Source organism: Trichomycterus rosablanca, chromosome 7 (genome assembly GCF_030014385.1).
Source record: "Trichomycterus rosablanca isolate fTriRos1 chromosome 7, fTriRos1.hap1, whole genome shotgun sequence".
In the NCBI taxonomy this organism is placed as follows: Eukaryota; Metazoa; Chordata; class Actinopteri; order Siluriformes; family Trichomycteridae; genus Trichomycterus; species Trichomycterus rosablanca.
Window position 1 is genome coordinate 9289748 of NC_085994.1, and position 22983 is coordinate 9312730.

The window sequence follows — 22983 nt, forward strand, 5'->3', positions numbered from 1 at the left end:
TCCGGATTTTTGGCAGATGAGAACTGGAGCTGTGCTTTTTTTCAGTATCTTGCTGTTTCTGCTGTCAAAAGCAACAGTTTGGCAGTTAATGTCTTAAAACTACAGCAGTGTCTTTTAACAACACATGGCAAGACTAGAAACACATGATTAATTTTCATTTAATTTCATTGTCATTAATCACCTTATCCTGGTCAGGGTCGCTTGGCTGGGTTCATTATTTATTTATTTATTAGGATTTTAACATGACAGAGACGGTAGTTATTGGTTACACAAGATTCATCAGTTCACAGTTTAATGTCAAACAGTCATGGACAATTTTGTATCTCCAGTTCACCTCACTTGCATGTCTTTGGACTGTGTGAGGAAACCGAAGCTCCCGGAGGAAACCCACACAGACACGGGGAGAACATGCAAACTCCAAACAGAAAGGACCCAGCTGGAGATCGAACTCGGGACCTTCTTGCTGTGAGGCGACAGTGCTACCCACTGAGCCACCATGCCGCCCTGGGTCCATTGAGTGCTGGGCAGGAATACCCTGGACAGGGTGACGATTTATTGCAGGGCTTTGGTCGTGGACCACCCCACACCCAACCTCCCCTTAGACATAGCAAATCATGTCCATGTAGACACCGGCCGTCTGACAGCACCGCTAATGCCAAGTTCACACTACATGACTTTCCAAGTCGTCAGGTCGCTGTACAGTTCACACTACACAACTGGATCTCTTGTAATCGGGAGTCTTTTAAGTCATTGTGGATTTCACACTACACGACTGATCGGGGGTTTCACACTACACAATCTACCATTAGGAGAAATCGCAGACGAGTCCGTCTGGTCTCCCAAACTACGTTTTTTCACAACAAACGCGAGAAGTGACGAGGGGCTTTACTATACTACGTCCAAAAATGCATGTCAACAATAAGCGAGCGATCAAAGTTGTTTGTGCGCTGATGTGCAGCGGAAAAGCAAAGAAGAAAAAAATCCATGAATCTGAGTTGATTTGGTTATGAGAACAGCATGTATTGTTCTGTAGTGAGTTGTGTTGGTATTATGTTTTGTAGAGAACGATAAGGTCAGAAATACTGTAAAACTTGTGTGTGTGTGTGTGTGCCGATGTATTCTAATAAAACTATATCATGCCCCTGTCCCACCTTTTACAACTCCACCCCTGCCAGTCGCCCGACTGATATCCAGATATTTAGCATGCTAGATATCTCTCTTCAGTCGGCGAGCGCTCGAAAAGCCGATCGGATCGAGTTGTTGAGTATTTCACACATAGCGATCGAGAGCCGAGTTTCGATCTCTGAGCAAATGCTGAGTTGTCTCCAAGCCGGCAAATCTAGCGGCGACCAGTCGGCGAGCGAAAATCAGGGCAAAAATCGTGTAGTGTGAACTAGGCATAAGATTCAAACAGGGATCTCAGTGTTATAGAGTAATAGACCACTACACCACTTGAGCGCACATATTATTCATGATATCTATTGATTTTTCATCAAGAATTGGTCTTTTTCTACATGTTGAAAACTGGTATAGATTGGCATGTTGGTATGATATCCAAAAATAAAAATGCTTTGTCATTTTAAGATGTGTTTTTCCCCCAGATATTTTAGATGATTTATGTCATTCAGATTTGTACATTATGCTGTCATCAGGTTTTTTTTTTTTTAACATTAATTGCATTGCTATATTCCTTCATTAGTTTTTAATGAAGACATATTATGCCCTCAGTCGTTTGCTGTATATTGGGGCGTGTAGCTTCATTCATTAGCTTCTACAGAAGAATTCACTGAACATCTGAGCATATGGTTTAGGTTTTTTTGGTTGAGATATGTAGCTGTGTGTGTGTGTGTGTGTGTGTGTGTGTGTATGAGTGAGTGAGAGAGAGCTGATGTTTTAGCATCTGTTTTTTAAAGATGACATAAGTAGCACCCACTATTAATAACATCTGCTTTAATCAAGCAGACTAGGGTAATCATTTTTAGTGAAAAAGTCTTATTATTATATTTAGAAGTTTGGTAATACTCTCCCATCAACAAACTGTATATTAGTACTGTATATTTCTGTTTATTTCTAAAATCTTTTTATTTTTTATACATGTCAAGAATATAATAGTTTGTGAAAATCAAACCACAATCCTGATGGTACCCATTTTAATAAAAAAAAAACATATACACTGATCAGCCATAACATTAAAACCACCTCCTTGTTTCTACACTCACTGTCCATTTTATCAGCTCCACTTACCATATAGGAGCACTTTGTAGTTCTACAATTACTGACTGTAGTCCATCTGTTTCTCTGCATGCTTTGTTAGCCCCCTTTCATGCTGTTCTTCAATGGTCCGGACCCCCACAGGACCACCACAGAGCAGGTATTATTTAGGTGGTGGATCATTCTCAGCACTGCAGTGATACTGACATGGTGGTGGTGTGTTAGTGTGTGTTGTGCTGGTATGAGTGGATCAGACACAGCAGTGCTGCTGGAGTTTTTAAACACCTCACTGTCACTGCTTGACTGAGAATAGTCCACCAACTAAAATATATCCAGCCAACAGCGCCCCATGGGCAGCGTCCTGTGACCACTGATGAAGGTCTAGAAGATGACCAACTCAAACAGCAGCAATAGATGAGCCATCGTCTCTGACTTTACATCTAAAAGGTGGATCAACTAGGTAGGAGTGTCTAATAGAGTGGACAGTGAGTGGACACGGTATTTAAAAACTCCAGCAGCACTGCTGTGTCTGATCCACTCATTCCAGCACAACACACACTAACACACCACCACCATGTCAGTGTCACTGCAGTGCTGAGAATGATCCACCACCTAAATAATACCTGCTCTGTGGTGGTCCTGTGGTGGTCCTGACCATTGAAGAACAGGGTGAAAGCAGGCAAAAAAAAATATGTAGAGAAACAGATTGTAGAACTACAAAGTGCTTCTATATGGTAAGTGGAGCTGATAAAATGGACAGTGAGTGTAGAAACAAGGAGGTGGTCATAATGTTATGGCTGATCAGTGTATGTATGAATTCTCTCTAGCTACATCTGCAGTTGTTTTGGTTTACCTGATGACAGAATTCATCTGAACAGCAGGAAATGTTACATTCAATTCCAAAATGTGCTGTTACATCACGCTCCTGTGTTTTTTCCTTGTTCCGTAGCTGCCTCGAGCTTTAGTTTCTGTCGGCCTGCTGTGGAGTACAAGGCTCTTCCAGAAGACTTTAAGTATCAGCTGAACCGCTGCACTGGTGGAAACCTTACTTGGCACGAGGGCCGCGGGAACGTAACAGCAGGCGGTCGGACTGTCAAACTTCTGCAGCAGCCTGGAACTGAAACCCTGCAGGTAACTTCACAAAGCTCTGTGAACAGTCTGTCATTTCAAAAGGAGGTTATACTGCCTCCCTACAATTCATTAATAGCACCCATGAAAAGGGCAAAAGTTTATAAGCTGATAAAACGTGGATTTATTAATAATAATAAATTTCTCTACTAGTTTAACAAGCTTTTTCTTCTTCTATTAGTGTAAATTTGTGCTAAAGTAATGTATGTATCAGCTCAATAAACAGGGTATACAAAATAATGGAAACAAACTATATCATTATCAAATTGCTGTACGACTAACCTTTACATTTAAAACAGCTTTAATCCTTCAAAATGATATATGATGGCATGTTAAATCATTCTTTCCGAAAAAGGGGAAATAAAGCTCCTCTTCACAGTCTGCACTTGACTTTCCATAACACTTCAATTATGTTTAAATCTGGTTAATGGGGAGGCCAGTGAGTGCTTTACTTTATCCTGAGGTACATTCACCCACTACTGAATTATTTTAGGAGTGTGTATAGAGGCACTAGACATTTATTTTTTTTAGTGCTTTATCCTGGACTGGGTTGCTGAATCACTTACTCACAGCCAGGAGCGATTTAGGGGAGTGAGTTCATTTTCAATCCTCTGTATTAGGGGGTTGGTTGAAAACTGGGTTGTCTGAAGTAAACATGCAGAAATGCTCACAGATGGTGATCAGAGGTGAGATTCAAACTAGGGCTGGGCGGTACATCGCAAATATCGATATTACTTTTTACACGATGTTGAAAATGACCATATTCGATATATCGAGTATGCGTAGAATACACAGGTTACCATTTGAGAACATTTAAAACAGAGCACCAAAGCACTGCGCGGAACCCTGTCCTTCATGTATGAGCAGGTGAGTGCGTGCACGTACACACATGCAAACTGAATCACTGAGTCAACGAGTCTGAAAACGACTCTTTTCAAACTAATTATTCATTGGAATCGAATCGGGGAGCTGTGCTCTTATCTGTGGTAAAGATTCATTCGTTCATTCATTCATTCGGGAGCAATCAGAGCTTCCAAATTCAGATCTTGGGCGGAATTTCAATCTCTCTCTTCATTGGTTGTTGTATAAGTGACAGCTTAGTGAACGAATTACCAGTTTTAGCTTTTTACCGCGAAAGCCGAGAGAATAAATTATCTAAACCGGTTTTCATTAGTTAGGAGGATAAACACAGTTGTTAATGGATTTATATATTTTGGAAATATTCTGGAAACATACAAGATGGCCTCCAAGAAGCAAAGCATTATCAAATATTGAACTTTTTCTGGATTTTTTTGATGCTCATTTATTCGAAGTAAAAGGGACAGCAGAAATGTAATTGTGAGATTCTGCTGGTTTGTTTAATGTTGTCTATATATATATAACATCAATATTGTTAATATTAATACAAATACAGCCTTGTAATAATTAGAGATGAATGAGTACCGATACTAGTATCGGGTATTAGCCCGATACCGCGCTCATTAACTCGTACTCGTACTCGCAAACGAGGCTCCGATACTAAACCTCCGATACTGTGTTCCTAGTGCACGTTGCTGCGTTAACGCAGGGATTTTCAACCTGTGGGGCGGCAGTGCTTGTCTGGGGGGGGCGTGACATTACGAGATTTTTTCACTTCTAAAACTAAAGCAATTCATTTTTCACCCACGGGAGACAGATTGAATCATTCTCACTGACCACACTCACACGCACGTTTAATGTTATTTAGTTCCGTTTGACAAAAAAAAACAAAAAACGATAAAGCTAACAATAGAGCTAACAGCGAAGATAAACCGGTTACAAAAGCAGCGACCGCTGTTACAGGACGTGTTTGTGTTCAATACTCTGTTCACAGTGTCGATACAAGTGATTCAGGAGTCGACTCATTTCGTCAATCGTTTACGATTTACCTAGGTGAACCACGAATGTACGTGCTGATAGAATCGGCTCAGATGGGATCGGACTGTATTATCTTTTTAAAGTAAATATTCCAATCAGCAGAATCGCATCGCATGTATGATGTGCACAACGTTAATTACGTGCGTTTATTAATGAACGTTTACGTTAGCTTGTCAGAAGCTTTCTCAGTGATGTCTGTGTGGTGTCTTTTTGTTTTGTTTTTACAATTAGTGATGGCAACCCAAGCAACTGTTCCACTGCACTATTTTACACTAAAAACTACACTATTCCATAATGCTCCAGATTGCATCATTCTAAATAGGTATCGGTATCGGCGAGTACAAAAATACAGGTCCTTCTCAAAAAATTAGCATATTGTGATAAAGTTCATTATTTTCCATAATGTAATGATAAAAATTAAACTTTCATATATTTTAGATTCATTGCACACCAACTGAAATATTTCAGGTCTTTTATTGTTTTAATACTGATGATTTTGGCATACAGCTCATGAAAACCCAAAATTCCTATCTCAAAAAATTAGCATATTTCATCCGACCAATAAAAGAAAAGTGTTTTTAATACAAAAAAAGTCAACCTTCAAATAATTATGTTCAGTTATGCACTCAATACTTGGTCGGGAATCCTTTTGCAGAAATGACTGCTTCAATGCGGCGTGGCATGGAGGCAATCAGCCTGTGGCACTGCTGAGGTGTTATGGAGGCCCAGGATGCTTCGATAGCGGCCTTAAGCTCATCCAGAGTGTTGGGTCTTGTGTCTCTCAACTTTCTCTTCACAATATCCCACAGATTCTCTATGGGGTTCAGGTCAGGAGAGTTGGCAGGCCAATTGAGCACAGTAATACCATGGTCAGTAAACCATTCACCAGTGGTTTTGGCACTGTAAGCAGGTGCCAGGTCGTGCTGAAAAATGAAATCTTCATCTCCATAAAGCTTTTCAGCAGATGGAAGCATGCAGTGCTCCAAAATCTCCTGATAGCTAGCTGCATTGACCCTGCCCTTGATAAAACACAGTGGACCAACACCAGCAGCTGACATGGCACCCCAGACCATCACTGACTGTGGGTACTTGACACTGGACTTCAGGCATTTTGGCATTTCCTTCTCCCCAGTCTTCCTCCAGACTCTGGCACCTTGATTTCCGAAAACAGTACTTTGGACCACTGAGCAACAGTCCAGTGCTGCTTCTCTGTAGCCCAGGTCAGGCGCTTCTGCCGCTGTTTCTGGTTCAAAAGTGGCTTGACCTGGGGAATGCGGCACCTGTAGCCCATTTCCTGCACACGCCTGTGCACGGTGGCTCTGGATGTTTCTACTCCAGACTCAGTCCACTGCTTCCGCAGGTCCCCCAAGGTCTGGAATCGGCCCTTCTCCACAATCTTCCTCAGGGTCCGGTCACCTCTTCTCGTTGTGCAGCGTTTTCTGCCACACTTTTTCCTTCCCACAGACTTCCCACTGAGGTGCCTTGATACAGCACTCTGGGAACAGCCTATTCGTTCAGAAATTTCTTTCTGTGTCTTACCCTCTTGCTTGAGGGTGTCAATGATGGCCTTCTGGACAGCAGTCAGGTCGGCAGTCTTACCCATGATTGCAGTTTTGAGTAATGAACCAGGCTGGGAGTTTTTAAAAGCCTCAGGAATCTTTTGCAGGTGTTTAGAGTTAATTCGTTGATTCAGATGATTAGGTTAATAGCTCGTTTAGAGAACCTTTTCATGATATGCTAATTTTTTGAGATAGGAATTTTGGGTTTTCATGAGCTGTATGCCAAAATCATCAGTATTAAAACAATAAAAGACCTGAAATATTTCAGTTGGTGTGCAATGAATCTAAAATATATGAAAGTTTAATTTTTATCATTACATTATGGAAAATAATTAACTTTATCACAATATGCTAATTTTTTGAGAAGGACCTGTACATGTACTTGTACTCGTACTCTGTTGGGAAAAAATGGTATTGATGCATCCCTAGTAATAATACAAAATATAAACACTGATTCTGTCACATTGTATCAGAACTACAGTATTTGTGTTTTTAAGATAACTTATAAACAAAAGCTAAAATATGGGCAGTGGCCTGCCATTGTACTTTAGGTTTACGTTATATAGTATCATATATCGCGACTTCTCAAAAGCATATCGAGATATGACTTTTTTAGTCATATCACACAGCCCTAATTCAAACCAAGGTCCCCAGCTTTACATGCTGTGCCACAGGACCATTACTATCCTGGAATATGAAGACCATGAGTGTTAATATTTAGTTGCCTCTTCTTCTTGCAGCAATAATAGCTGACACTTTGTTTGACTTTTAAGAAGGTGGGAGGTAACCGGAGCACCTGGAGGAAACCCACACAGACACGGGGGGAACATGCAAACCACACAGAAAAGACCTGGAACACTTCACCTGGGAATCAAACAAAGTTTTTTCTGTGAGGCAACAGTGCGACCCACCGAGCCACCGTGTCGCCCTTGATTTTCAAGGTCAGGGCTGTATTCAGGCTGCTGGAATTTCTCCACAAGACATCATGGCAAACCACTTCATTATATACCAGGGTGCAGTCACGCTTGGACAGAAAAGGGCCTTTTCCCAACTGTTGACACAAAATTGACAGCACTGGCCTTGCATTGCATTGACTTGCATTGACTACTCTGGTGGCGCAAAGGTCTTCTGCAGTAGCCCACCACTGCTGAGATCCGGGGTTGACACACAGACAGGATTTGATATGTCTGGGGGGGATGGTCGAAGCAAAACTGCTCACAGACGGTGATCAGAGGTGAGATTCAAACCAAGGTTTCCAGGAACCAGCTCTACCTGCTGTGCCACAGGGCCATTATTGTCCTGGAATATGAAAAACGCCAAAAACGAGTATGTGCACCATATGAAGCACCTGGTACAGTAAAATTGCCTAGTATTTATTGGTCCTAATGAATTTTATACAGTGACCATCTTACATCACTGCATGTACTGTTAGATTTGATTAGATTAGACAAAACTAAGGTATGAAACACTCTGGACATTCACACACACACACACACACACACACACACACATACACATACACACACACATACATACATACACATACACACACACATACATACATTCACATTCAGGGTAGTTTTAGTAGCTCCAGTTAACCTGACTGCATTTCTTCGGACTGTGGAAGGAAACCAGAGCACCCATAGAAAACCCAGGCAGACACAGGGGGAACATGCAAACCACACTTCACCTGGGAATCGAACAACGATCTTTCTGTGAGGCGACAGTTCTACCCACTGCACCACCGTGTCACCCCTGACTTTCAAGGTCAGGGCTGTATTCAGGCTGCTGAAATTTCTCCACAAAAGACATCACACCAAACCACGGCATTATAGACTTCTCTTTGCACCAGGGTGCAGTCATGCTTGGACAGAAAAAGGTATTTTCCCGAATGTTGACACAAAATTGACAGCATTTATTGTATAATTCATTTATACACTGTGCTCTGGTGGCGCAGAGGTCTGTTGCACTAGCCCACCACTGCTGAGATCCGGAGTTGACACACAGACAGGATTGGATATGTCTGGGGGGGATGGTCGAAGCCTTGTGATGGATTGGTGTACTGTCTAGTGCAAGGGTATTCCTGTCTGTCATTCCTAAGTGTTTCCTGGTGGAATCGAACCTTCTATGACCCTGATCAGGATGAAACAATTGATGAAAATAAAATGATATGATTTTATACACTTGTTAGCAATGAAATAACAATGAAAAAACACCTGCATTTTATTATTATTGTCTACATTCTTTTGGCCACAGAGTGTAGCAGGAACGAACCAATTATTATCATTAGCCGGCTAATAATTAAGTGAACTCTCTAGAGTGCTTGGTTGCTTTGAAACCACCATGCTGATGTGCAATTAGCTAATTAAAAACAGTAGTACTTGAAGACTAATAAATTATAGATGCATGTAATAGCAATGATTGCAATTGCAACAATTTACCGTGGCATTTCTCAGCTTGTCCTAGAGGTCCAGGATAGTTTTCACTTTTGTTTAGTTATATTTAATGATGTGTAATTTTTTTTGCTTTTTGCTTTATCTAATAACATTAGTTAGTTATAAGAACTTTTAAAGGGTATATAAAGCTGTGCAGTTCAGCTTTCACAGATCTGTAACCATGGAGAAATTACCATTGCCGAGCACCTTTGAACTTTGCTAGCACTCTTCTTTAAAGCAAGGCAACTCTCTATTAAAAAATGCTTCCGGCTTGCCATCACAAACCTCAGACTTTTTATATCTATCCAGTTTCAGTTCTTTACACTGTGTGCTTCTCTCTTTGTAGCTCAACTCGTTCCCTCTTGGCTTTTTGAAACTCTTTATTTGACAGCAGGATGCATCACACATCATATGTGCAGTCAGGCCAGAAAAACATATTCTCACTTTTAACTGGACTGTTTGTGTCTATTGACTTCATGTGAAGCTGCTGCCCGCCTGGTTTCCAATCAGCCCAAACACTGACACATCACCCCACCGCTGCGTTCTCTTTACTGGCTTCCTGTAGCTGCCCGCATTCAATTTAAAACAATGATGCTTGCATACAAAACCTAAAATGGACCAGCCCCAAGCTACCTTAGAGAACTCATAAAACCCTGCTCTGTACCATGCAACCTTCGAGCCACAAGCTTCGCTCGTCTTGATCCTCCACCCAGAACTCGAGGCAGACAGGCATCAAGACTCTGTACTAGCAATCAATTGGTGGAACAAACTTCCCTTGGCTGTTTGAACATCTGAGTCTCTCGCCATCATCAAAAGAACTAACATGCACTTTTATACTATCTGTCTAAAAATCTTCTACCTATACATTTGTTCTGTATCCTTGGACTGTTGTGTACTTCAACTAGAGTAAGAAAATGTTTACTGTGGAATGCCAGACTGTGAGGAATTGACTCACAATTTCTGAAGGCATCTCATTGCTGCTACAGAGGTAGCACTATTTCTGACTAAATGATCTTGCTCACCACCACCAGAGAAAAATAGGAGAATCAAATGTGTACTGGTGAACACCTTGTACCTTAAATACTGTAACATTGTATTACTAGACCGTACTGCAATGTACTACTAACTTCAGGTAAGACAGCAGGATGCACCACACATCTTATGTTCTCACTTTTAACTGGACTGTTTGTGTCTATTGACTTCATGTGAAGCTGCTGCCCGCCTGGTTTCCAATCAACCCAAACACTGATACATCACCCCACCGCTGCGTTGTCTTTACTGGCTTCCTGTAGCTGCCCGCATTCAATTTAAAACAATGATGATTGCATATGAAACCAAAAATGGCCAAGCCCCAAGCTACCTTAGAGAATTCTGTACCACACAAGCTTTGAGCCACAAGTCTCGCTCGTCTTGATTCTCCACCCAGAACTCGAGGCAGACGGGCATCAAGAATTTTCTGTACTAGCACCCAATTGGTGGAACGAACTTCCCCTGCCTGTTCCCTTACCTGTTCCATCTTCAAAAGATGATTAAAGACCTCCTCACTAAGCACTTACACTGAGAACTAACATTCACTTCTATACTATCAAAAAATATTCTACCTATACCTACCGATACCTGTTCTGTATCCTTGGACTGTTGTGTACCTGAACTAGTGTAAGGAAATGTTTACTGTGGAATACCGAAATGTGAAGAATTGGCTAACAGTTTCACAAGGCATCTCATTGCTGCTGGGCATGTTTCATTTAAGGTGAAAGAAAAGGTTATACACTGATCAGGCATAACGTTATGACCACCTTCCTAATATTGTGTTGGTCCCCCTTTTGCTTCCAAAACAGCCCTGACCCGTTGGGGCATGGAGTCTGACACCTTTCTATCAGAACCAGCATTAACTTCTTCAGCAATTTGAGCTACAGTAGCTCGTCTGTTGGATCGGACCTCACGGACCAGCCTTCACTCCCCACGTGCATCGATGAGCCTTGGCTGCCCATGACCCTGTCGCAGGTTTACCACTGTTCCTTCCTTGGACTACTTTTAATAGATACTGACCACTGCAGACCGAGAACACCCCACAAGAGCTGCAGTTTTGGAGATGATGTGACTTAGTAGTCTAGCCATTACTATTTGGCCCTTGTCAAACTTACTCAAATCCTTACGCTTGTCCATTTTTCCTGCTAACACATCAACTTTGAGGATAAAATGTTCACTCGCTGCCTAATATATCCCCCCTACTAACAGGTGCCGTGATGAAGAGATAATCAGTGTTATTCACTTCACCTGTCAGTGGTCATAATGTTATGCCTGGTTGGTGTACATTCTTCCCTGAACTGTATTAGTCTGCATAAGGCTTCTCACTCTCCTGTTTAATGCTTTTGGGGCTTTTATTTATGAATTGTGTTGTGTAAATGGTTTAGTCTGTTTTAACAGTGGTAGCACTGTTTCTGACACTTCACATTCTAAATGATCTTGCTCACCACCACCAGAGAAAAATAGTTTTACCTTAAATACTGTCACATCCTATTACTAGACCCTACTGCAATGTACTACTAACTTTAGGCGAGAACTTCAGCTTGAATGAACAAGCTGTCCCAAAGATGGTGTGGCGGCTATATTAAGAAGTAAACTCCACCTGTAAATCCACATAGCCTGGTGGGGTAGGGGTGCGACTTGTGTATTACCACCCCTTGCTTGTTTTGAGGGTTGTATATTTTTTCTTTTTTTGGGAACTGGGTTGTTGTAGACTGCCGTGACCGTAATATAAAGTTGGTTCCTAGTGTGTCTTTTGTCATTTTTAAACAGATTCTTAGGTTGTGTTTATACCTGTCAGCTTTGTTTTGATTAAAACGAACCCTGGTGTGATTGCTCTGTTAGTGCGGTTTGTTACAGGAGGTGACCGATAGTTTTTGAGCAGGGGGGTCTCGGTCCATTACTAATCGAATTCTGGTGCGATTTGTTTCAGGCATGAACATAATCCAACCACACACAGTTTGTGAGTCACAAAATGCGAAACTAGACGTGCCACGAGAGAACACAGTATATTTTTGGTGTGTGTGGAGAAATTTCTGGCGCTGTTTGACCACTGTAACTGTAAATGCAATGGCTGTATTAAATACACTGATCAGCCATAACATTAAAACCACCTACTTGTTTCTGTACTCACTGTCCATTTTATCAGCTCCACTTACCATATAGAAGCACTTTGTAGTTCTACAATTACTGAGTGTAGTCCATCTGTTTCTCTGCATGCCTTGTTACCCCCCTTTCATGCTGTTCTTCAATGGTCAGGACCCCCACAGGACCACTACAAAGTAGGTATTATTTGGGTGGTAGATCATTCTCAGCACTGCAGTGACACTGACATGGTGGTGGTGTGTTAGTGTGTATTGTGCTGGTATGAGTGGATCAGACACAGCAGCTCACTGTCACTGCTGGACTGAGATTAGTCCACCAACCAAAAACATTCAGCCAACAGCGTCCCATGGGCAGCATCCTGTGACCACTGATGGAGGGCTAGAAGATGACCAACTCAAACAGCAGCAATAGATGAGCGATCGTCTCTGACTTTACATCTACAAGGTGGACCAACTAGGTAGGGGTGTCTAATAGAGTGGACAGTGAGTGGACACGGTATTTAAAATGGACAGTGAGTATAGAAACAAGGAGGTGGTTTTAATGTTATGGCTGATCAGTGTATATACATTTTTGGCTGCAATTCATCTTTTAGAACTTTAGCAGAAGCATCATGGTGGCGTGACACCAATAATGAAGATATAATAGCTGTGAGAGATCACTTATCACATTTAAGTACCGTGTCTATAACTGCTATATTGCCTTCATGCTACAGCTTCACTCTTTTAAAGAGCCATTCTCGTTATGGCTTCAGTTCACATGTAAGCCATAAACCCGAGCCACGAGAGAGATGGGGTTACTATTCCGAGTCAATCTGACCGACTGCGTTTTGCATTATTAAGGTGGCCGATATATTACATGCATTTTCCTACATTTTCTGGCATGCCCTTCTCCAAAGACATGGCCATGAATAACAAAGACAGAAGAGGTGAAATAAAGGAATAAAATCCATTCTCTCTCTCTCTCTCTTTCTTTCTCTCTCTTTTTCTTGTTGTACCCCTTCCCCCTTCGTGCTCTCTATACAACCATCCATCCAAATCAGGACTTTATTTGTAGAGAATGGAAAAGATGCAGTTGAGCCGGGAGGCAGTGCAAAAGCGATGGCTCTTGCTCCAGAACAGCTTTTAATAGACTGCAGCGTCTCCTGGCTCCTGAACGCTGCTGATGGATGACCGAATACTATGGGCAGAGATATGGACCGTAGTCTGTGCTCAACACAACTGATCCGTTACGTTTTTATATTGTCAAAACATCCTCCTGTGGCCCGTGTTTTATGCCCCAAGGTAAATCCAGATTCCACCAATAGGGCACGCTTGATTTTATTGTACTTTCAAGTTGAGTGATTACAGTTAAACCCACCCAGTTAATCCCAAGTTTGATTTGTGAAACGTTATTACAGGCAAGAACATGGAGTTAAAATCCTTTTTTTTGTTCTATAATTTAAATTGAGGTGCTGTTCATTCACTAAGCTCTTTTGTGTTAAGTGCTGAAAGCTAATCATGTGGATTTTTTCATTTCATTTTTCCAGACTCCTCTTCAGACAGAATCATTAGCTAAGATTTATTAGAGACTGGAGCCATCTGAGAGTCTTGGAGTGTATAGTGTCTAACCGCAGTGCACTTCTCATGTGCTTTTGGGGTAATTTACAACCTTAGGCACATTTTCATATACAGATTAATATAACTTTATTATATTCAGTCAGTTATTTCATCATTGGGCTTATATGCACTTATACAGCAAAGTAGCATTTCCGCAAGCTGTTAGTTTTTATTACACCAAATTAACATAATTTCACTTTTAATTATTTATATATATTTTTATTTGCTTCTAATGAGTTATTTAATAGACATATTTCCATGCATATTGAACTATTTTATTGACTGAGTGGCAGAATTACTACATTGATGTACAGTGGTATAAAAAAGTAATTTTCCTGTCCCAATCGCTTCTGTAATGGTTTTTTTTGTTACATTAAAGGATTTGATCAGATCATTAGACAAAGAGGAAAAAATACAATGCATCTTGTAACCATAATTAGATTTACTTTAGGACAAAGGTCACTTTTGGGACAAAGTAATTATTAACTGCAGTCCATCTGTTTCTCTACATACTTTTTTAACCTGCTTTCACCCTACAGGACCACCACAGAGCAGGTATAATTTAGGTGGTGGATCATTCTCAGCACTGCAGTGACACTGACATGGTGGTGATGTGTTAGTGTGTGTTGTGCTGGTATTAGTAGATCAGACACAGCAGCACTGCTGGAGTTTTTAAATACCGTGTCCACTCACTGTCCACTCTATTAGACACTCCTACCTAGTTGGTCCAACTTGTAGATGTAAAGTCAGAGACGATCACTCATCTATTGCTGCTGTTTGAGTTGGTCATCTTCTAGACCTTCATCAGTGGTCACAGGACGCTGCCCATGGGGCACTGTTGGCTGGATATATTTTTGGTTGGTGGACTATTCTCAGTCCAGTAGTGACAGTGAGGTGTTTAAAAACTCCATCAGCACTGCTGTGTCTTATCCACTCATACCAGCACAACACACACTAACACACCACCACCATGTCAGTGTCACTGCAGTACTGAGAATGACCCACCACCCAAATAATACCTGCTCTGTAGTGGTCCTGTGGGGGTCCTGACCATTAAAGAACAGCATGACCACGTGTTAATCAGAGTGTCGTGTAGTGTAAACTTGGCATAAGCTGTACAACAGCCAGGTGTATGTTTACATTACATTTACAATGTTGTAGCATGTCAGACAAATGAAAGAAAACAGTAACATTCATTTTTTATTATTATTTCATTTGTCTGACATGCTACAACATTGTAAATGTAATGTAAACATACACCTGGCTGTTGAATGTTACTGTTTTCTGTTTTGGATTAATTATTTATGTAAACAAAATACACAAATATTTTTAATAATAAATGTTCTTTGTACAATTATCACATTCGTTCTCTGAACATCTTTACATATTTAAACAAAACCTGTTAATGTAACTCAAATATGCCTAAATGTGTTGAATCGAAATTGAATCGAAAATCGAAGATCGAAGATCGAATCGAATCGGGACCTTGTGAATCGGAATCGAATCGATCCAGGAAATTAGTGGCGATACCCAGCCCTAGTTGATCGGTGTATGTGCTTCATATGTCACTTTTTTACTGATTTTGATTTGATTGTAAATTTGTGAGTGTGAACACAGGGACTAAAATGTAAGAATGTATTATTTTCCTGTTTGGTCCGGACCAAGAGAACCAAACTACATGTATAAACACAACGTTAATGTTACTGAATATTGTCAAGACAATGTGTTCTGTATTCAGCTGTGTTCTGTATTCAATTTTCTTTTTCTTTTTTTAGCTATTTTACTCAAATGTTTTAGTTGGTGTGTACAGATAAATGCTTCACATGATGTGACATCCTCATTTGATTCATTCTTTGCTGTAAAAAAAAAAAAGAGTTCCACACAAAGCACTAATGCACCACGTCTGCTTGTTTAAATATACCAGGTTGAGTAGAATGAAAGCTAGCTTCCTTTTTTTAGTAATTCTATTATTCTATTTGTGAGGAACTGTTTATCTGCGATGAACAATAGGGTTGTTGGAACACTCATTGTCCTGTTGGTGTTGGTGTGCCTCACTGAACAGCATCTACACTACAGCCGGATGCTCAGTGACCGATTAGCTCCGTATCTGTGATGATTTGGACTTTGATTATTGGTTCTTGAGCTTTCGGGGTGCACAATTGGTTCTGGGAGCGTCTCTTATGATTCCAGTCATCACACAGGGACTAGATGAATGTGATAGCAAGGACATGTGTTTCTAGACTAGTCCCACAGGGTGTACCATCCTCTGATTCAGCTTGTGTGTGTGTGTGTGTGTCTGTGTTTTTTGTGTATTTCTGGTGTTGCAAATGAAAGATCTCCCCAGGGCCACTCAAGAGCGAACACTGCTGGTAAAATAGGTTGTCATGGAAGAAGGGAGGGAAAATGAGACTAAGGGCAAGAACTGTGAAGGGGAATGGAAATTGGAGATGAATGGGAGCGGGGCAGAAAAAAAACAGACACAGATGGCAGTTAATGGGTGAGGAAAGCAAAACAAATAAAAGAAATGGCACAAATTAGAGCCCGTAGTGAAAAGCATTATGTGTGAGTAAATGATATGACAAACAAAAGGTAAATAATTTAACATGCTGGGCTATAAAGTAAGATATAATAATACAAATAATTAAATAAATTACCATGGCTGGTTTTTAATACCCTGATAATACTGCGTGTCTAATACGCTCCTAATGTGTGAGTAAACACAGGACATTAAATATTAAAGCAGTTTCTTTAAACAGTACGATCCATTTGAATGATCTATTTAATGGGAGCGGCACAGTGGCTAAGTGGGTAGCACTGTCACCTCACAGCAAGAAGGTCCTGGGTTCGATCCCCAGGTGGAGCGGTCCAGGTCCTTTCGGTTTGGAGTTTGCATGTTCTCCCCGTATCTGCGTGGGTTTCCTCTGGGTGCTCCGGTTTCCTCCCACAGTCCAAAGACATGCAGGTGAGGTGAACTGGAGACACTAAATTGTCCATGTCTGTGTTTGATATAACCTTGTGAACTGATGAACCAGGCCATGGTGTGGCCAGTACGATCCATTTGAATGATCTATTTAATGGGAGCGGCACAGTGGCTCGGTGGGTAGCACTGTCTTCTCACGGCAAGAAGGTCCTGGGTTCGATCCCCAGACGGGCCAGTCCGGGTCCTTTCTGTGTGGTTTGCATGTTCTCCCCATGTCCGCGTGGGTTTCCTCCGGGTGCTCCGGTTTCCTCCCACAGTCCAAAGACATGCAAGTGAGATGAATTGGAGATACTAAATTGTCCGTTTGATATAACCTTGTGAACTGATGAACTGGGCTCGGTGGCTCGGTGGGTATCACTGTCGCCTCACAGCAAGCAGGTCCTGGGTTCGATCCCCAGGTGGGCAGGTCCGGGTCCTTTCTGTGTGGTGTTTGCATGTTCTCCCTGTGTCTGCGTGGGTTTCCTCTGGGTGCTCCGGTTTCCTGCCACAGTGTAATGAGTAACTACTGTTCCTGTCATGAATGTAACCAGTGTAAAACATGACGTTAAAACCCTAATAAACAAACAAACAAACAAATCTACTTAATGGAAAGACTGATTCTGATACTGATATTGTTTTGCTCTGTAGTGCTGTCGTAGATCAGCTATAAAAGTGAATTTTTATTGGAATATTTGACATTATTTGTCTTGGTATGGTGTTAGTGGTTATTAAATGCATTTCAGATGGGCTTAGTTTAATTAGATCTGTTTATACGACAATAAGTGTATCCGTGTGTAGGCTAATAGGTTATCCTTCTAAAATTACATAATCCATCTTAATGACAGCACAGAGTGCAACACTGCTATTATAGGAATAAAAAAATATATTTCCCAGCGCTCTCTGTGGCAGCTTGAATTTAATCACCGTCACGGGGCATTGCTCAACTAGTCGGGAGAAAGATGCTGTGAATGTGACACTTGTTATTGTGCCCATGAAATGCAGTCTTAACAAGCTTTGACACACGATGCGCCATATGTAGTCTATTTCACACGTTTTCTTTCTAGCATTCATTCCAACTGTCTCGTCTTCTTTGTTCTGTTTTTCAGCTTTGCACGGGAGACTCGTACTCTGTTTATCACACCAGTCCTACTCTGCCAAGTCTGTCCAGGCCGGTGGTTTTGTGGTCCCAGCAGGATGTTTGTAGGTGGTTGAAAAAACACTGTCCTCACAACTACCTGACCTATGTTGAGGCCTTCTCCCACCATGCTATTACAGGTACAAGTCCCTCACCATTTCGATCACTGCTGTCAGAGACAACATGATTCACTAAGGGCAACTGGAATGTCAAATTTTGGGGCGCCCAGGTGGCACAGCAGAATATTCCTGCGAATACACCAGCACTGGGTTTCAGAACTCCCTGAGTTCTAATCTTAGCTCTGCTATTGCTAGAACAATTGGCAGCCCCTGCAGCAGAAAAAAATGGCCACTAAGTCTGCTGGGTAGGTAAAGACTGGACTAATAAGTGGGCAGGGTCTTCGACACTGTGCATGGACCTTGGTTTCAAGGCGTCTGTACAGAAGTGGAGTATAGCGTAGATCTCTGCGTGACTCTCCATGCACGAGACTGGTCTCATGCCAGTATGGGCGAATAAGAGGGGTCGTTAACTGCGTACACGATTGGGGTCCCCAGCAGCGGAAGACTAATTGGCTGTGCTAAATTGGAAGGAAAAATGCTTTTGAAAGTAGAAGTATTGAATAGAGCAGGAATTATCACATTAGCACTAGTATCATATAATGTCTTACATTCTACATTAGCAAAAAAGTATAAGATGCGTTTCACGATGCACGTGGGGAGCGAAGGCTGGCTTGTGTGGTCTGATTCAACTTAATCAATTTAGACCAACACAATATTAAGAAGGTGGTCATAATGTTATGCCTGATCGGTGTATAATTTAGTCCATTATTGTCATATTTTAATCAATATTACAATCATTTTAATTGGTGTAAATGACATAATTATGCTGTCGTAATTATGGTTTTTTTAACAATTACATTTGCATAGGTCACATAGAACAGTGTTTTGTTATTTGTAATCATTTTGCATATAAAGCAAAGTTAAATAAATCCTCCTCTCCCGACTGTAACACATTTAAACAAAGAAGAAAATGTCATTTAAATAAAACTTTAAAAAAAAATAAAACAAACGTAACCACAAATTCGGACCATTTGCAAAATAAGGATAAACATCATATTTAGTTTAACAATTTGGATCCGATGATGTTGAGATTTTAATCAGCTCAAAACCTGACTGAGATTGTGAGCCAGACTTTCTCATCTAACGTCAATGCCTGACTTCAGAACTGCTCTTTCCCCTGATTAATCACAAAGTCCCACAGATCCACTCTTGTAAAAAGCTTTTCTAGAGGAGTGGAGGCTGTCGGAAAAAGAACATGCACATTTTAATTAGTGCTATATTCATTAAAATAAATAAATAAATAAATATATACTGTATATATAATTATTGTCAGTGTAGAATAAAATTACTGTATTTTATGTCACTGGAACCAGACATTAAATATGCATGTTCAACATTTAACCCAGTATGTTGTCACATTCTGACAGTGATATTTTACACAGTTTGACAGCTGTGAGCTAAAGGTCACTGACGTCTGGCTTTCCAGTAAGTCAAATACTGTCAAAATCTGAAAAAATTGGAACATTTTGGAATCTTACCAACTGTACAGTATATACAGTGTTCTAACTCTGTTCAATTACTGAATGTAACTGTTCTATTTATCACATGCAGTAGGGTTGGTTTTGTTTGTCTTGTTACATTCCTTTATTCCTTGAGTATTTTTCTCATAAGCAAATAATAATGATTCCTAAATCAGATCCTGAATGAATTGTTTTTGTCCACACTAAATTAAGGAATCTGATCAATCTAATACTAATAAGTGTGTCATAATAAAATGGGCGGCACGCTCACAGCAAGAAGGTCCTGGGTTTGATCCCGAGGTGGGGGTCCTTTCTGTGTGGAGTTTGCATGTTCTCCCCGTGTCTGTGTGGGTTTCCTCTGGGTGCTCCGGTGTCTTCCCACAGTCCAAAGACATGCAAGTGAGGGGAATTGGAGATACAAAATTGTTCATGACTTTGTTTAATATAACCTTGTGAACTGATAAACCTTGTGTAATGAGTAACTACCGTTTCTGTCATGAATGTAACCGAAGTGTTAAACATGACGTTAAAATCCTAATAAACAAACATAATAAAACATAATAACAGTAATTTGAGCTAGTCCTTAATATTATAGATCTATGTTTTTTTATTTGGATTTTAACATCACGTTTTACACACTTTGGTTCATGACAGAAACGGTAGTTACTTGTTACACAAGATTCATCAGTTCACAAGTTTATATATAACACAGTCATGGATAATATTGTATCTTTTTTATGTAAATTTCCCCATTGTGGGACTATTAAAGGATTATCTTATCTTATCTTATCTTATCTTTTACCTGACTGCATGTCTGGACTGTGGGAGGAAACCGGAGCTCCCAGAGGAATCCCACACAGACACGGGGAGAACATGCAAACTCCACACAGAGAGGACCCAGACCACACCACCTTGGAATCGAACCCAGGACCTTCTTGCTGTAAGGTGACAGTGCTACCCACCGATCCACCGTGCCACCCAGTTCTTACTGGATAGGCGCACTGCCTATGTCATCATTTTAACACAATATAAAGTTTGTAGTTTTACTATTAAATAAGCTTTTATTAGTTATGTGTATAAAAGTGTCTAATTTTGTTTTTAGAGTCTCTCTGTCGTGTTTCCAGAAAGGTTGGGACATTTTCGTTCTTTTGTTTATTTGTCAGGGTGGCACGGTGGCTTGATGGGTAGCACGGTGGCTTGATGGGTAGCACTGTCGTCTCATAGCAAGAAGGTCATGGACAATTTTGTATCTCCAATTTACCTCACTTGCACGTCTTTGGACTGTGGGAAAAACCGGAGCTCCCGGAAGAAAACCCACACAGACACGGAGAGAACATGCATTTTACAGTCCTACATTTCTATGCATTGGTTATCCTAATTTATTAATATAATCATATTTACTTCATTATTATTACAATTTAATTTCATTATCATATTTTAATAACCATTACCATCATTTAATCATTATTCCCTTAGGGTCTAAGTGACAGCCTGTTCATAATCATGGTTTGTTTTTAACAATAACATGTGCTGAGGGTCACATAGAAGGACACCTGTGCAAACACTTGGAGAACATACCAAATTATACACAGGCAGTAACAGGAACCAAATATTGAACCCATGCCCTTGGGATTAATGTGTTCCATACACTTATTGGTCAATTTATTTGAAGCACCTTACTTAAAGGGTAAAAACATTTCTTTGAGAGTGCTTTGATTTTGACAGTATTCAACTTACTGGAAGCCAGAAGCCAAAGACCTTTAGCTGAGAGGACTCGCCCTCCTGTCAAACTGTGTAAAATATCACTGTCAGAATGTGACAGTTTAATGGGTCAAATGCTAAACATGCATATATTTACGATGGCTGGTTCCACTGACATAAAACGTAAACTGTATGAATCCATGTACCCGACCTTCCTGGTATTACCAGGTCAAGCTGCTGCTGCTGGTGTGACAGAGTATGTAATGTTTTTCTGGCACTCACTCCCCCCTAATACCCATCACATAAAGCCATAAATGTCCAGCTGACAAATCTGCAGCAGTTATGCGATGCAATCATACTAACGTGGACCAAACTCTATCTATCTGCTGCAGCTGGACATTTATGCTGCAAATCTACTCCTCTACCATACCCTAAAGGTGGTTTGGAATTAGATTAGGTGATAGGGGAGGTCATTTAAATAAACTGGACTTGCTGTTATTGAGCCACTTTGAGATACATTGTGCTCTTTGAAGTAGTTTTTATAGGATGGGTGAAATTTGACAATAAAGGGATGCACATAAACAGGAACAAAGCTCAGACAGACTGTGGCTTTACTTGATGGGTATTAGTGGGCAGTAAGTGCCAGAAAAACATCACACACTTTGTTACACTAGCAGCAGCAGCTTGACTTGTTAATACCAGGAAGATCGGGTACATTGGGTCTGTCTGAAAACCCAGTGAGCTGCCTTGCTGCCTACTGGCTACCTAGGCAGCTGCCTGAGTAGAGAGGATTCTAGAAGATAAGAAGATATACTTTATTGGTCATATATACATATACAGATGTACAGTACAATGAAATTCTTTTCTTCGCATATCATAGCTTGTTTGGAAGCTGGGGTCAGAGCGCAGGGTCAGCCATCGTACGGCGCCCCTGGAGCAGACAGAGTTAAGGGCCTTGCTCAAGGACTGGATTTGAACCGCCAGTCTTCCGGTTGATAGCCCAAAGCAAAGCCCTACCCACTAGGCTACCACTGTCCCTGATTCTAATAAGACATTGTACTTATAAGGCAGGTTATTTAGAATCAGAATCACTTTATTTCGTTTATGTTACACATACGAGGAATTTGCTTTGGTGATACACACAATAATACACATAATAGTCCACATAGTAGTACACACAATACACATAATAGTACAGATTTAGATGCACTACTTAGGGTGTGTTCGAAAACCCAGTGAGCTGCCTTGCTGTCTTACTGCCTACATAGGCAGCTGCCTCAGTAGAGAGGATTCTAATAAGTCATTGACTTATAAGGCAGGTTATTCGAACGTGCTACTCAGACAGCAATTCCATCAGTTTTTGCTAACACAGTTAGCCTCATGCCATTACAACCAATGGGATCAGGTAGCACAACGCGCTAGCATGTCAACTAATATCTCCCTCCGTGTACCGAAAACAGTCAAATTCACTGACGAGCCCGAATTGGGATTGCCTTCACCGCTAAGGCAGCATCGGATGCTCACTCGCTCTCGAGTCAAAATACAGTTGAAATTTTAAGATACCTTACTAGTAAGCATGTTAAGGCGTCTAGGATTTCGAACAGCCTCCTTCTCGGGAGTGCGCATAGGATGACGTAAAATGCTGCCTATGTA

At 40.9% G+C, this 22983-nt stretch overlaps 1 protein-coding gene across 1 annotated transcript in view; it reads left to right on the top strand.

The window, feature by feature from the left end:
• The first annotated feature begins 343 nt into the window (after nucleotides 1-343).
• The window catches only part of samd10a (sterile alpha motif domain containing 10a), a 34336-nt gene continuing 11696 nt past the window's right edge, over nucleotides 344-22983 (top strand). The window contains exons 1-3 of the mRNA XM_062998331.1: nucleotides 344-356; nucleotides 3161-3342; nucleotides 18022-18190. Coding sequence (XP_062854401.1) covers nucleotides 344-356; nucleotides 3161-3342; nucleotides 18022-18190 — 364 coding nt within the window. The remainder of the gene's footprint in view (nucleotides 357-3160; nucleotides 3343-18021; nucleotides 18191-22983) is intronic.